This window comes from Elephas maximus, chromosome 27 (genome assembly GCF_024166365.1).
Source record: "Elephas maximus indicus isolate mEleMax1 chromosome 27, mEleMax1 primary haplotype, whole genome shotgun sequence".
NCBI classification, from domain to species: domain Eukaryota; kingdom Metazoa; phylum Chordata; class Mammalia; order Proboscidea; family Elephantidae; genus Elephas; species Elephas maximus.
The window spans coordinates 19,676,562-19,692,496 of record NC_064845.1 but is presented as its reverse complement, the minus strand read 5'-3'; the positions used below and the strand labels follow the sequence as shown (position 1 = coordinate 19,692,496).

The following is a 15,935-nucleotide window of genomic DNA, read 5'->3' as shown; positions in this document are numbered from 1 at the left end:
ATACACACACCTCAGAAACTGCCCTTTTCTTGGAGAACCTTATATATGAGGCCGAGGCAGCAGCCACTCTGTAATTTTCTGCAAGTCAGACCTCTACTAACTTCAGTCATCTGGTGCACAGGGGAAGAAAGAAAGGAAAAAAAAAAAATTCAGAAAAGGGAGGAAGAAACCTCTGGGGTGACAAAGGCTCTAACACAGAGCCCAAGCACAAAAATCTGTGGATTTTGTTTTATAGACCAGTGCTGTCCAGTAGAAATATAATTAAACCTGGTGCTGGTATTTTACATCTACAGCACATTTTAAGTGGAGATAGTCACACTTCAAGTACACAGTAGCAATGTGGCTACTGTCTACCATACTGGATAGCGTAGGTAGAAGAACCACCCCCCAGGCCCTCACCCAGAATGAATCAACCTAGGGTACATGTTATTCTATTTAATTTTTGGTTTTCCACTCATAGCAGATCTGAAGAAATAAATAGCAAGAGTGATGGAGCGGTAAAGGATAGCAGAGATGGGGCAGAAGAATTTTCGCTGGCTAGGGCCATTCTGCACAAGCACACTAGTCTTCACACCTCTTGAAAGGACACTATGGGGCGGGGTTGTTTTTGTTATTGTTAGCTGCTGTTGAGCTGGTCCTTGACTCATGGCAACCGCGTGCACAGTGAAACAAAATGCTGCCCGGTCCAGTACCATCCCCAGGATTGGTTGCAAATTGCACCATTATGGTCCATAGAGCTTTCATTTGCTGATTTTTGGAAGTAGATCGTCAGGCCTTTCTTTCTAGTCCATCTTAGACTAAACGGTAGCTTTGTATAATAATTGCTATCTCTCCATGCTTATCCTCCACTTCATAACCCAAGTCACCACAAAAGGCATTTTAGTTCACTGGTCTCTAAAGAGGCAGGAAAGTGTGAATAGTATGTGGAAAAAGTTAAGGAAGTTTTCCCATCAAGTGTTACTCAAATAATACAATGTTCTAGTACATGAAACTAGAGAAATCCCAGACTTCATGATGAGGACCTCTCTGTTATTAAAACTGGAAGCCCACAAAGAACTTGCAGGAGCCTCCAAGTGTGCCTTCAGATGGGCATGCCCCCCGCCCTGTCCCTGAGATTGTTAATTCTTTAAATTCAGCTGGTTTCCCTTCTTGTCCATTGGGCAGAGCTGCAGCTGGAGCCTTGGAGTCTGCAGGGCACCATCTTGGCTTAGGCCCGGGCTGTGTTCCTGCGATCTCAGGAGTCTGGTTTGTCAATTTGGAAAGCTTTTCCAGTGGACTCCCATGGAGCTGACCACTGCATGGACACCAATTTGGGTCAATGGTAGCAAAGTGGGGGTCAGCTTTCTGAGCTGCAGCATGGAGATTTCAGCCAGCAGAAAAGCAAAACACAAAAAACAAAACCGCCCAAATTAAACACCCCCCCCCATTCTTGCCCTTGTTCTGTTCTTGTTTCTTGTGCACTTATACAAAACTACAAAGTCAGCAGGGGGTAGCTATCATATAGCTAGTGTGTGTTGTTCTCAGGTAAAACAATCAGTCCATGGCTGCCTGTTACATAATTTTGTCTTTCTCTTTATTCCTTTTCCAGGCTGAGGAGTCTTGTAAATGTAACGGCTGGAAAAATCCCAACCCCTCTCCTACTCCCCCTAGGGCTGACCTGCAGCAAATAATTGTCAGTCTAACGGAATCCTGTCGGAGTTGTAGCCATGCTCTAGGTAAGTTTCTAAACCGAGGAAGTTCTGACAACTTCATCGGGCCCTGAAGTCCAAACGAATTCTGTGCGTTAACCCAACTTGAATGCTGTTTACCTCTATATGAAGCAGAAAACAAGAGACTCTCTAGTCTCATGAATTTGCTGGGGAGGGCGCCATGTGAGAGACAGAACTTGCACTGTTTGCGCCTTCTCTGTTCATCTCCTCCCCTTCTCCCCCAAGAGCTGGGATGGACTCGAGGATGGCCAAATGGAATTGCCAAATGGGATGAAACGTGACAACTGAGCTAGTAGTTAGAATATTGTGTAACATGTCGAGATTTATTCTGGCGGATGGCCTGAGGGTCTTTGACCCCAGGGTTAAAACCTTGACCACTGGTTCTTTCTGCAAGTATTATTAGTTTCCCATCCCCTGAACCTTCTGAAGTGTTTCATGTTTCATTTTATCTTCATATTCCTTAGCTTCCTTATCTGGTGGCCCTTTTTTTAATCAGTGTCGTTCTTCATCTTCTTTGGGAATGTTTACTTGCATTTTTCCCTTTCAGCTTTCTTATCTATCCCTGCAAGATAATCACTGTCAATATGGCAGTGGGACTCTGCAGCAGTTACTCAACAGGACTGTGCTAATTTGTTGTTTGGTGTGCTAACACTAGTTTGAGCATAAAAAAGAAAAAAAAAAAGAAATCATGTTTGAGTAGATTAAAATTAATGGGGAAAAAGTTGTCCATAGATATTGAAATTCCAGCCATAAAAGTGTCTTGGAATGGTGTTCTTACTTTCTTGCCTTCTGTTATCCAGTCTCCCAAAGGATGTTTAATTTATAAGTCCAGGTGACTGTCCAGCATTGCAGGCATGTAGCACTGGGCACAGCATTCTCACTAAGGTACTTGGCTGTTTTCATCTACCATTTTTAAGTGGGTGACTTCTTTTTGCCAACATCTTTCTCTCGAGCTTCCTGCTGATACCCAATGGGGTAGCATCAGCCTCCAAGGTTAGCATGGTGTGAGATCCAGTCTGAAGTTTTTGTTTTGTACTCAGCTGGGAAGTATCGTAATACCTAAAGACCAAAAAAGTTGATAGTGTGATCTTTCCGGCACGTTACGGCAAAGGGGTAACCTGAAAAAGAAAATACTAGAAAATTTTTCAGAGGAGATCTCATAAAGGGAATAAGCACACCAGTTACATCGTTGTGTTGATTTAACTGGTGTCTAAGATAATGTAAGCTCTGATTTTTCAAGTAACCGGTGCAAAAGGGAGATCCCAAAGGTTAAAGGATCGACTTTGCTTGAAACTTACCTTTTCCACAATTGATAGGAGTGATCGCCCTTTAGAGTTGCCTCAGGAAATATGCTATAAAAGCTGGGCTCAAGAACTCCTGAAGCGCTGGGTTTTGACTATATTTGGTATTGATTGAGAAATCCTATTATTCTACATCAATGGACATTGGAAAACGGTATTCTTTCAAAGCTAAGCAGATTGTCTTTATTCTGGGCATGTGAACACACGAGAGTACCTGTAGGCAGAAAGTGATTCATGAGCAGCCAATTTTGTTCCCTTTTATATTTCTTAACAACCTTTGAAAACAAATGCCCTTATTTGGCAATACATAATTAAGAATGAAAAAAAAAAAAAAAGATGTACGTATCCTTTGACCTGGCAAATCCATCCCAGAAATTTTTCTTGTGAAAGAATTATGATGTGCCCTCAAATTATTTATTATAGCTGTACTTATAATATCAAAAAAACTGGAAACAATCTAAATATGCCGAAGTAGAAGATAATTTATTAAATTCTAAAAATCTATGTTATAAAATGTGGTATGATCACTAAAAAAAACCCATGTATTTTCCAACATGGGAAGGCTTCTTAGCATATTATTAACAAAAATAAGCAATTCACAAAGTAGTTCAGACTAAGACCGGGGGCCCTAGGATACAACCAGTAGCTGTGATTTGGAGCATTTTTCTTAATCTGTCTGGACCTCAGTTTTTTCAGCTCTGAAATGGAGTTAGTAATAGCATCTACCTCACAGGTTTGTTGTGAGGATTACGTGAGATAAAGCATATATAGAGTGTTATCTGACACATAAACGCTCAATCCGTTGTTACGAGCAGCTGTTGCTGTTGGTAGTAGCAACCACAACAACATCAGGGCTTTTTCACTTCAAACAACAGATATGGACTCTGTCTAATTTAGATAAGAAAACAATGTTTCTAACAGGGATAGTGGCTCTCAGAAGCTGGAAACAAGGAGAGAACAAAGTTTCTACCAGATCTGGGAATGTAGGAATTCATGGGTCTTTTGTCCAGGACTCTACCCCTGGATGATTCAGCTCTAACTCTTTCTGTCCCTGGCAGTATTGGCTCAGGATTTAAATCCCCAGAGGAGGGGATCTCATTGGCTTAGCGCCCTTCACGAACCCAACCTGAGTTTTGTCCTCAGAGAACTACGTGGAAGGGATCATTCCCCAAATGTGGGGATGCCAGCTTGCTGAGCACTTTAATCCATTCTGAGTATAATCCATTTTCTTAGTTTGAATAATATGACATTTACATTCATATATATGGACAGGAAGGAGCACTGATAGCACAGTGGTGAAGCATTTGGCTGCTAACCAAAAGGTCGGCAGTTCGAATCCACCAGCTGCTCCTTGGAAACCTTATGGGGCAGTTCTTCTCGGCCCTGTAGGGTTGCTATGAATCGTAATCCATTTGACGGCAGTGGGTTTGGTTTGGGTTTTTTATATGGACAGGAAAAGGTCTGGAAGGATATGGATTGAGTTTTCTCAGGGTATTGAGGTTATAGGTGTTTTAAAAATACTTTTCACCTCCTCCTTCCTTTCTCCCTCTCTTCCCTATCCTTCCGTCTATTCTCTTGAAACGTCTGCACATTTTCAATGGCTCGGTGCATTTTGGCTTGACTTCTCTACGGCTTTACTAAGAGAATAAAGGCCTTCGAGCTTTATTGCAATGCTCCTCCTTGTATCCCTATAATTATTTATACCTTGGTTGGTTTTCTTTACTAGATTGAGATTAAGGACTGACTTTTTCTCTGTTGTTAGTTGCAGTCATGTTGATTCCAACTCATGGTGACCCCATGTGTGCAGAGCAGAACTGCTCCATAGGGTTTTCAAAGCGCTGACCTTTCGGAAACAGATTGCCAGCCCTGTCTTCCGAGGTGCCTCTGGGTGCTTCAAACTGCTAACTTTTCACCTAGTAGTTGAGTGTTTAACCCTTTATGCCACCCAAGAAGTTCGACTTTTCTCTACTTCCTGATATATTTAGTTCCCTGGGCATAATTGAGTTTACTCCTTCATTGTAAATATTCATTAAATTCGGTAATACTAAAAAAATGGCTACTGGGCACATGAAATGTGGCTAGTTTGAACTGATATGTGCTGGAAGTATAAAATGCACACTAGTTTTGAAGACTTACTATGACAAAAGACTATAAAGTATTAATAATTTCCATATTTTTACTTCTTGAAATGATAAAAAATCACAAAACAAACAAAAAAAACATTGCCATCAAGTTGATTCCGACTCATAGCAACCCTATAGGACAGAATAGAACTGGTCCATAAGGTTTCCAAGGCTATAATCTTTATGGACGCAGACTGTCACTTCTTTCTCCCATGGATTAGCCGGTGGGTTTGAACCACCAACCTTTTGGTTAACAGCCAAATGCTTAACCACTGTGCAACCAGGGCTCCTTGAAATGATAATAAACCAAACCAAACTCCTCAAAATCATAGCAAACCAACTCATAGCAACCCTATAGGACAGAGTAGAACTGCCCCATAGGGTTTCCAAGGAGCAGCTGGTAGATTCGAACCTTTTGGTTGGCAGCTGAGCTCTTAGCCACTGTGCCACCAGGGCTCCTCTGATAATAAAAACTAATAAAAATAGTTGGTGTAAATTAGGTTAAATAAAATAAATTATTAAAATTAATTTCACCTATTTTTACTTTTTAAAAAAAATGTGGCTACCAGAATATTTAAATTTCCATATGTGATTTGCATTTTGTTTCTGTTGGACTGCACTCATGTGAAGGGCTGTACTCTTCTTTTTCTTCATTCCAGACCTGAGATGCAGAAGATGAACCCACTGTAAAATTATAAGCCTTTCTCACATTAGTCAATTCAGCAGGATTCAATGAGGTCATTAATTTTATCTCTTCTAGTCTTGACCTCCAGTTCCCATGATCACAAAATGTGTTTGAGCAACCTACAAATCAATCCTAAGGACCCTGGGCTGTTTGTTTTCCAGCGCAGAGGAGCAGAGACATGTTAGCTGCCTGCCCAGCGATTGCCCGCTCTTAGTGGTAGGGCCTGTGAGGACTGGCAGGCTGTCTGAAAGAAGTGTAGGCAATGATACATGGTGCCGAAGCCTCATGAGGTTCATGGCTCACAGTGACAGGGTGCTTCCTGTTCCCATGAAGGCAACAGCTGCACCGAGATTCTTGGCAACACGCCTTTGGCAAGTTGTTCTGGCACCCTGGGTATTTGCAAGCCTGACACAATACTGAGAGGCATCAAGGGACACCCTCCTGGAGGAATGTAAAAGAAGCAGAGCCTCCCCCAGGCCTGGGACCCTCACATTCCCTCCTTTTCCCCCTGCCCTCCACACACAGGGGACATAGTGGGGAGGAAGGCAACTGAGGAGGACCAGGAGGAATGAGCTTTTCCATAAGTCAAAAAGACCAAAAGTGGTTGCCGTCGAGTTGATTCCGACTCATAGCGACCCTCTAGCAGGGTTTGGCCAATCTTGTAATCTTGGATAATTATGTCAGTGCTTTCTAACAGTGCCTTGGAGGACTATACTGAAATATGAGCAGGTTCCTTTACATCTGATTAGCAAATTCCAGATAGAAGAAAGGGTTTTAAAACTTTTTATTTGGAAATAATTTCAAACTTCCAGAGAAGTTAAACAATAATAGTAACAAAGACTATACCATATATCCTTTATTCAGATTTATCTCTTGGTAACATTTTGCCCTGTTTGCCTTTTCATTTGCATATCACACACACACACACACACACACACACACACATCCCAAATATATTTAGAACCATTTGAAAGTAAGTTGCATATACATTGTGGCCCTTTACCCTAATTACTTCAGTGTATATTTCCAAAAATAAGGATAGTCTTATATAACCTCAGTTAGTTACCAACTTGAGTAAATTTAACACTAATATTTATATTCCATTTATATTCCGATTTAATTAGTTGACCCGAAAATATCCCTTATAGCATTTTTCCTCTCCGCTAAGAATCCAGTCTAGAATCACGTACGTATTTAGTTGTCATGTCTCTTTAGTCTCCTTTAATCTGGGGCAATTCCTCAGTTTATTTTTGTCTTGTATGACATGGGTATTTTTGTGGAAGAATGTTTTAAATTTTAAAAACAAACCCATTAAAGAGATGGGGGAAAATACCTTTTGTCATCTTTTGGTTGTAGGAAAGACCTTTGCAAGTGTGACCTTAAAGAAATGCCAAACGTAGATTGGACTTTATAAAAAATTAAAAAGTTCTGTGCAGCCAAATCAAACCAACCCAACAAAAGTCCCAACAAAATCCATGAGTGTTTGCGATGAATGTGACAGACTGAAGGTTAGTACACAAAGCTTTTCGAGGCAGTAAGAAAAAGACCAATATCCTAAAAAAGGAGGCAAAGGGTGTGAATAGGCAGTACACAAAAGAATAAATACAAATGCCCAGTAATGAAGCAAACAACTTCCACACTATTTCAGTGAATGGAAATCAAAACAGTGGGGTACCCCTCATTCGTTTTCAAAAAGATTGAAAAAATTGCTAAGAATGATTCCGCTGTAGACAAAAGTGGGTAAAAGGGTATCTTCTCATACAACTGATGTAACATACATTGATTAAACATTATTGGGGGCAGTAAATTAGCATATATAAAAAAAACTAAACCCATTGTCCTTGACTGGGCGGTGTTTCATTCTGTTGTGTGTAGGGTCGCTGAGAGTCGGAACTGACTTGATGGCACCTAACAACAACAACAGCAACAACAACAAACCCGTTGTCGTAGAGTTGATTCTGACTCATAGCGACCCTGTGGGACAGAGTAGAACTGTCCCACAGGGTTTCCGAGGCTGTAAATCTTTATGGAAGCTGAGTGTCACATCTTTCTCATCTGGGGGTTTTGAGCCGCTGATCTTTTGGTTAGCAGCCGAACACTTTAACCACTGTGCAAAGCTTTAAGGGGAGCCCCAGTGTCTCAACAGTTAAATGCTCAGCTGCTAACTTAAAGGTCGGCGGTCCAGGCCCCCCAGCCACTCGGTGGGAGAAAGATGCGGTTGCCGTTTTCAGTAAAGATCACAGCCTTTGAAACCCTATGTGCGGTTCTACTCTGTCGTGTGAGTTCTGTGGCAGGTAAACTGCTGTAGATTGATGCATTGGGGTTTACAGATTTTTTTTTTTTTTTCATTTTCACAAATTGCTGAGAGTGTAAATTAATAGAGGCATATCTCTTTAAGAAACCCTGGTGGTGCAAATGATATAATTGCTGCATTGCTAACAGACAGGTTGGCAGTTAAGGCCCACCCAGCGGCTCTGTGAGAGAAAGACCCAGTGATCTGCTCCTGTAAAGATTAAAAAAAAAAAGAAAATCCTATGGGACAGCTCTACTCGTCACGTGGGGTTACTGTGAGTTGGAATCAACTTGGCTGCACCTAACAACAACATCTCTTTAAGAAAATATGCTGTAAGATAATTGAAGGTACCCTATTTGCATAAAAAAGGCTTCTTTATAAAATATTAAGAGAAGGGTTTCTTTAAATAATGAGTGATGCGTTTTGGTCTAGTGCGAGTAGATTGTCAGCACGGTAAATAGTTTAGCTTTGCAGTTACAAGTGAGGTACACCTGGCTGTTGGGATGGGTTGGGGTTGTTGGTGGGAGCCTGAGTAACTACAGGGGTAAGTTAAACAAGTCTAGTCTGGGCAGCAACCCCTAACCAAACCAAACCCAACCCACTGCCGAGTTAAATAGGACAGAGTGGCGCTGCCCCATAGAGTTTCCAAGGAGTACCTGGCGGATTCGAACTACCGACCTCTTGGTTAACAGCACTAGCACTTAACCACTATGCCACCAGGGTTTCCCAATTTATGGATTAGGTAGAGGAAAGTGGTTGTTTAGAAAGACTATTTTTCCTGCAGAGAGAAGCTGCACTGAAGGCATTGGCGAAAAACAAGGCTCTGGGAATTGACGGAATAGCAACTGAGATGTTTCAACAAACGGATGAAACACTGGAAATGCTCACTCATCTCTACCAAGAAATTTGAAAGCAGCTACCTGGCCAGTCAATGGGAAGAGGTCCATATTTATGCCTATTCCCAAGAAAGGTGATCCAAGCGAATGCAGAAATTATTGAACAATGTCATTAATATCACATGCAAGTAAAATTTTGCTGAAGATCATTCAAAAGCGATATAGCAGTATATTGACAGGGAACTGCCAGAAATTCAAGCCAGATTCAGAAGAGGACGTGGAACCAGGGATATCATTGCTGATGTCAGATGGGTCCTGGCTGAAAGCAGAGAATACCGGAAAGATGTTTGTCTGTGTTTTACTGACTACGGAAAGGCATTCGACTGTGTGGATCATAATAAACTATGGATAACATTGCAAAGAATGGGAATTCCAGAACACTTAATTGTGCTCATGAAGAACTTGTACATAGATCAAGAGGCAGTTGTTTGAACAGAACAAGGGGATACTACATCATTTAAAGTCAGGAAAGGTGTTTGTCAGGGTTGTATCCTTTCACCATACTTATTCAGTCTGTATGCTGAGCAAATAATCCGAGAAGCTGGACTATATGAAGAAAAAACGGGCATCAGGTTTAGAGGAAGACTCATTATGAATAAGGAAGACCAAAGAAGAATTGACACCTTTGAATTGTGGTGTTGGTGAAGAATATTGAATATACCATAGACTGCCAAAAGAACAAACAAATCTGTCTTGGAATAAGTACAACCAGAATGCTTCTTAGAAGCAAGAATGCCAAGGCTACGTCTCACTTCTTTGGATAAGTTACCAGGAGGGATCATTCCCTGGAGAAGGACATCATGCCTGGTAAAGTAGAGGGCCGGGAAAAAGAGGAAGACCCTCAACAAGATGGATTGACACAGTGGCTGCAACAATGGGCTCAAGCATAACAATGATTTTGAGGATGGTGCAGGACCAGGCAATGTTTCGTTCCTTTGTACATAGGTTTGCTATGAGTCCGAACTGACTCGATGCCACCTAACAACAACACCGATATTTTGCTTGCAGAGAGAACAATCTGAGGACTATTTTAGTACTGTAGGCTTATGGTCACAATGGCCATGAAGATAGGAAGAAGCGATGACTCTGGGAGAGGGTGAGGAAGCACTGAAGAATGTGGTGGTTGATAAGACATGGGAGATAAGAAAAAGGACAAGAGAGGAATGAATGATGGGGTACTTGGTAGAAACAGGGCTTGCAAGGGGGAAGCACCATTTTGAAGGAAACCATGGGGAGTTCAGTCTTAGACTCCAGTTTTCCATGATGGTGGTACACCTGTGTTGCTGGGATGAGGAGGATGTAAGGTGGGGTATGGGAAAGATTGGAGCTTGAGAGTGAGGTTAGCTGGGGATGTGAATTTGGTGAGAGAAAAAGTTGAGAGTTAGATGCACAGAAACGGATTTGGATGAGGACTGGAAAAAGGAGTCTTGGCCAAAAGCATGGCTTTTTGAAAAGCACTGGAGATAACTAGGCAAGTCTAATTGACTAAATGTTTGTGTAAAAACTGGTTGCTTTCCAGTCGACTCTAACTCAGTGTGTCAGAGTAGAACTATGCTCTATAGGGTTTTCAGTGGCCGATTTTTCAGAAGTAGATTGCCAGGCCTTTCTTCTAACTTGAACTCGAGCCTCCTCTCATTCAGTTCGCAGCCAAGTGCCTTAACCGGTGGTACCACTCAGGGACTCCTAAGTATTTGTCCAGTGTAGTCATAACTGTCCTTGTCTATCTGTCACATTACAGGGAATCTTCTTTTTCATAGCAACTGGTCTGGACCCTTTTTTTCTTCACATCTCTAGGATGGCCTTATTCCTTTCTCCTTTGGGTTATCCACGGAACATTGAGGAAAGATAATGGATTTCATTATGGGCAAAGTCATGGAAGCAAGCATCCTCAGGTCTCCCTTGCTAGGTATTTTAATTTTTATCTAATCTGCCCTTCAGCAGTGGTTCCAGATAGACTTTGAAGCCCTGGGGCCCTGAGCCTTCAAAAACTAGCAGCTTCCACATCTGCTTCTACCACAGCAGTTCTTTCTAATTCGGATTAAGAATTCATGTGGGTAAAGTGTTTTGTGGCTTAACAAAAACAAAACAAAAGAGCCGCTGGTTTCAAAAATAAATCACGGCAAACTTTTATGTGCAGCTAAGTTAGTGAATTAAACCTCATACACAGAATAAGTAAATAAATAAGTCATGGCATGTACTTCTGTGAGTTAAACCACTTTATGTAACCACTGTAATTGGGCTCTTTCGCTTTATGGACAAGCTGCCGGAGTTTATATCACATTGTATACTGATTGCCTTCAGAGTTCATCATTGGAAGGAGATGAAAAACTTTACAAGGCAAAAATAGCCTTTCATAAAATTATTTCTGTAAATTACTGACATAATTACTGACATTTGACTTAGTTGTCTCCAGAATGAGACCTGGCTTCCAAAGTGTTCATACTGACTTCAAGGAAAATTTTGCACAGTCTTCAGGATAAAATGACCCAGCAAGTGTTCTACCTAAACTGAAGTCTCATTTATGGTATCTTGAACGTAAAGCAGTAGATCTCAACATTATTTTTTTTGCATTTATGCACACACAGCATGTATGTTTGTGTAACTTTTCAAACAAAATCATTTATGTTCTTAAAAACAAGTTAGTTACTTTTATTTATTTGATAATGTAATAATGCAGTGTTTTTAAGTTTTGAGTCATCCACGAGATTCATTCAGCACTACTGAAGGCAGACAGGATACCGAGATTCCTTCCACCACTCTGACCTTTTACAAAGTGCACTGCTGGTGTGCACGTGCGTGCATGTTGTAGGAGTGCGCGTGTGTATGCACACTCCCAATGGGATGTAACTCAGCTTCTCCATTACTTTTGTGCATTAGAAAGGAATGAAAGGTGTAATGGTCCCTGCCCCTCTAATGTTACCCCTTTAATCTGGCTTCCTCCAGGACATTTGGAAATCCTACTTCCTTGGTATTTAGCCCTCTTAACTCTCCCTGAAAATGCCATGGATCCAATAGCGTAGTATGAGTTTCCCCAGAAGCCGACCCTGACTCAAAGATTTAGTGCAAGTAGTTTATTTGGGCTGTGAAGGTAGGGGAGTCGGGAAATGAAACAGTGAGGAAAAGGTGACCAGTAAAGGGTGAATTGCTAAACTAGCTTCCATTATGAGAAACTGGTGTTTAATCCTGTGGGGAAAATTGGGAGCCAGTGTAGAACGTGGACCACCGAGCTACTCCACCTGAGAGGTGAGGGAGCTGGGGTATTTATACACTAACTTTAGTAGTAGGATGAAGGTTGCTCTCAGGGAGTATGTAGGTGCTGGAACAGGTGACAGTGGCAGAAGAAGCCCTTAGGTAACAAAGTGGAGCTGTTGGCAGTTGGAAGTGGCTGTGGACGGGGCACTGGTAGACAAGAGCACCATGACCTCTGGATAGACAGGCTCATGCCCAGCACCTACTAGGTCTTGTCAATAAACTTTAGTTCTGTCTCCCTTTAAAGAGGTGAAGAAAAGTCTATCACTTCTGTGCATATATTGGTCTTTCTTTAAAGATCATGTCAAGCGTGTTTGTGTCCAAGCTTTTCTAAGCTAGCCTTCCAATAGCTACACGTGAGAGGATTTAAAAAAAAAATTATTTTCTGTTATTGTTGAGAATATACACAGCAAAGCATACAAAAATGCAACAGCTTCTACATGTACAATTCATTGACATTGATTACTTTCTTCAAGTTATGCAACCATTCTCATCCTCCTTTTCTGAGCTGTTCTTCCCCCATTAACATAAAGTCACTGCCCCCTAAGCTTTCTGTCTGTAATCTTTCGAGTTGCTGTTATCACTTTGATCCCACGCAGATAGTTCTTAAGAGAGCATAATGCTTCAGGCAGGCATTTTTTTTTACTAGTTGAGCTAAACTATTGTTTGGTTTTAAGAAGAGTTCAGGGGATATTTTTGGTTTAAGAATTAAAGATTATTGAAGGGCAATAATTGGGAGGGTTTATCCTGCCTTTGTGGCTCCACAAACTCTGGATTCCATGAAAATTTGAAATTCTGTTCGCCATTTTAAGAGGATTGATCTTGAAGTTATTGTTGTTGGTAGGTGCCATTGAATCTATTTTGACTCACAGTCACCCCATGTGACAGAGTAGAACTGCCTCATAGAGTTTCCTAGGCTGTAATGTTTATGGGAGCAGATCTCCAGGTCTTAAAGTGCTGGCTTCCATTATGTGGCAAACATAGTGACAGGTACTTCAAATGAAGACGTGATTCCTGCCCAGAGGAGCTCCTGGGCTAGTGGGTGATTACTGGATTATAGAGAGCCTTTTTCAAGTGAGAAGTGACTTGAAATGAATCAGTTAATCAATAAAAATATATTGATTGCTTTAAAGTTTGTGAGTACTTTAAGATTTGGGTCAAACATTCTTAACTTTCAGGTCTTGGCTCTGCCTTGTTGGCTGAGTGATATTTGATGAAATAGTATTCAATCTTTCTGAGCCTCAGTTTCTTTACCTGTTGAGTGGATTACTAGTACAGGTAGTCCCTGATTTGTGACAGAGTCCCGTTGTGATGATTCTATTGTAAGTCAGTTCTGCTGTTAAGTAGAATACTTCATTTTTTTTTAGTTTTCATTATTATTGCCTTTTATTATCAGCATCTTTAGAAACCCAATCTTTATTTGTCTTTGGGGGTTGGAAATATTCCATAGAAACTTGCGGATATATTTTAACATCGTATGTAGTATATATCACTAACAATAAGATGTAAAAACAAAACAGGTGGTCCTAAGTGCGGTTTGTCTTAACTCAAGTACTTCATAAATTGGGGATTACCTGTACCTACTTCATGGGATTGTTTGAGGATTAAATGTGATAACCTTGAAAAATCGGTTGGATTTGGATGGGAGAGAGAATGGGTTTTGGGGATACGAGAAGGTCTGTGGTTAGGGTATTTAAACTACACTAAAACATACGACAAAGGAGAGAAAAGTGGGTTTGGGACTTGACTGTGGAGGACCTTGAATCTCAAGCTAAAATAGCCATTTAGACTTTGCTCCAGAGACAGTGAAGTTTTGTGTATTTCAGTCAGAAAGGCTGAGGGAAAGGGCCTTTAGTCTTTATACTAAAATAACACTTTTGGCAGACTAAGCTGTTCACAGAACTAAAACTTCAGGGAACTTGGCGTTTTGCTGCCCTGAACCACAGACCCTGCAAGCCCTGGGTCCATCTCTAGGATCACAGAACCTTGAGCATGGTAGAGAATTTGCTTGTATGGAGACATATAAGAACTTAACATTATCATGACCAGACTTGATGCCATCAGGTCCTGTTCTTATTTGTACATTGTTAGAATACCTTAGATGCTGGCCCATTTTTGGTGTTGGATGGGGAATATAAGGCTCGACAATGTGGCAGCCTCTTAATTATAAGTAGATTTTATGAGAAGACTTTGATCTTACAGGGACCTAGAAACTTCCTCTTCCTCTTATTTAAAATGTGGTTTAATGGATTGATGAGAACATTGTATTTTAAAATGGAGAGTGTTCATGATTTCCAACTAACTTCTTACATACGTTCCTTTGATCTTTGTCTCAAGCTGCTCATGTTTCCCACCTGGAGAATGTGTCAGAGGAAGAAATGAACAGACTTCTGGGAATAGTGTTGGATGTGGAATATCTCTTTACTTGTGTCCACAAGGAAGAAGATGCAGATACCAAACAAGTTTATTTCTACCTTTTCAAGGTGAGATTTTAAAAGGCTTTCTTCTGTCTCTCATTGCTCAAATATGTCCCATCTTCCTATGCCAAGCTCCCAGCACATGATACATATTGCCCTCAGGATTTGCTGAAGCATTGTGTTTCTCATGAAGGAGTCTGTAAAGTGACCTACTTCACTTTGAACACATCGTTTTCCGTGAGAGCCTTCATACTTGTACACAAAGTTGAATATCTCTATTTGCATATACTCACAGATTTCTTACCAGCTACCTGTCCATTCATCCATCCAGTATTCATGTTATTTATTGCACACCTCCTCCATGCATGGCAGTAATGTAGGCAGCAGGGATAGTGGCTAAAACCCGTTGCTGTCGAGTTGACTCTGATTCATTGCGACCCTATAGGACAGAATAGAACTACTCCACAGGGTTTCCAAGGAGCAGCTGATGGATTTGAACTGCCGGCCTTTTGGTTAACAGCTGAGCTCTTAACCACTGCACCTCTAGAGCTCCTAGGGATAGTAGAGCAGAGTTCAAAACAAAGTCCTTGCCCTCGTGGAGTTTACCTTTCAGTGGAAGAGGCAGACAATCAACAAGTAAATAATATGTTTGCAGGTGGTAATAAGTGTGGTGAAGAAAAACAAAGTGGGTACCTTAGTTACCTAGCGCTGCTATAACAGAAATACCACAAGTGGGTGGGTGTAACAAACAAATTTATTTTCTCATAGTTTAGGAGGCGAGATGTCCGAATTCAGGGCACTGACTCTTGGGGAAGTCTTTCTCTGTCTCTGTCAGCTCTGGAGGAAGGTCCTTGTCTCTTTGAACTTCTCCTTCTGGGTGATCTTCAAGTGGCTTGGCATCTCTCTTCCCCCATTTCTGCTTGCTTGCTTGTTTAATCTCTTGTATATCTCAAATGAGATTGACTCAAAATACACCCTACACTAATTCTGCCTCATTAACATAACAAAGACAACCCATCCCCCAGTGGGATTATAACCACAGGCACAGTGAGATTAGGATTTACAGCACATGTTTGGGGTGGACACAATTCAATCCATAACATAGGGTAAAGTGGAGTGAGAGTAGAAGGGGTGGTGGTAGGTGGGAACACACACTGATGAGGAAGGACAGTTAGGAAAGGCCTCTCTGAGGAGGTTTTAGATGAGCAGAAACCTAAGTGGGGGCAGCAGCCATCACGAAAAGGGCTGCGGAGGCAACAAGC

At 41.3% G+C, this 15,935-nt stretch overlaps 1 protein-coding gene across 1 annotated transcript in view; it reads left to right on the top strand.

The window, feature by feature from the left end:
- The window catches only part of KAT2B (lysine acetyltransferase 2B), a 105,498-nt gene that overhangs the window by 29,826 nt on the left and 59,737 nt on the right, over positions 1-15,935 (top strand). The window contains exons 2-3 of the mRNA XM_049871108.1: positions 1,589-1,715; positions 14,594-14,739. Coding sequence (XP_049727065.1) covers positions 1,589-1,715; positions 14,594-14,739 — 273 coding nt within the window. The remainder of the gene's footprint in view (positions 1-1,588; positions 1,716-14,593; positions 14,740-15,935) is intronic.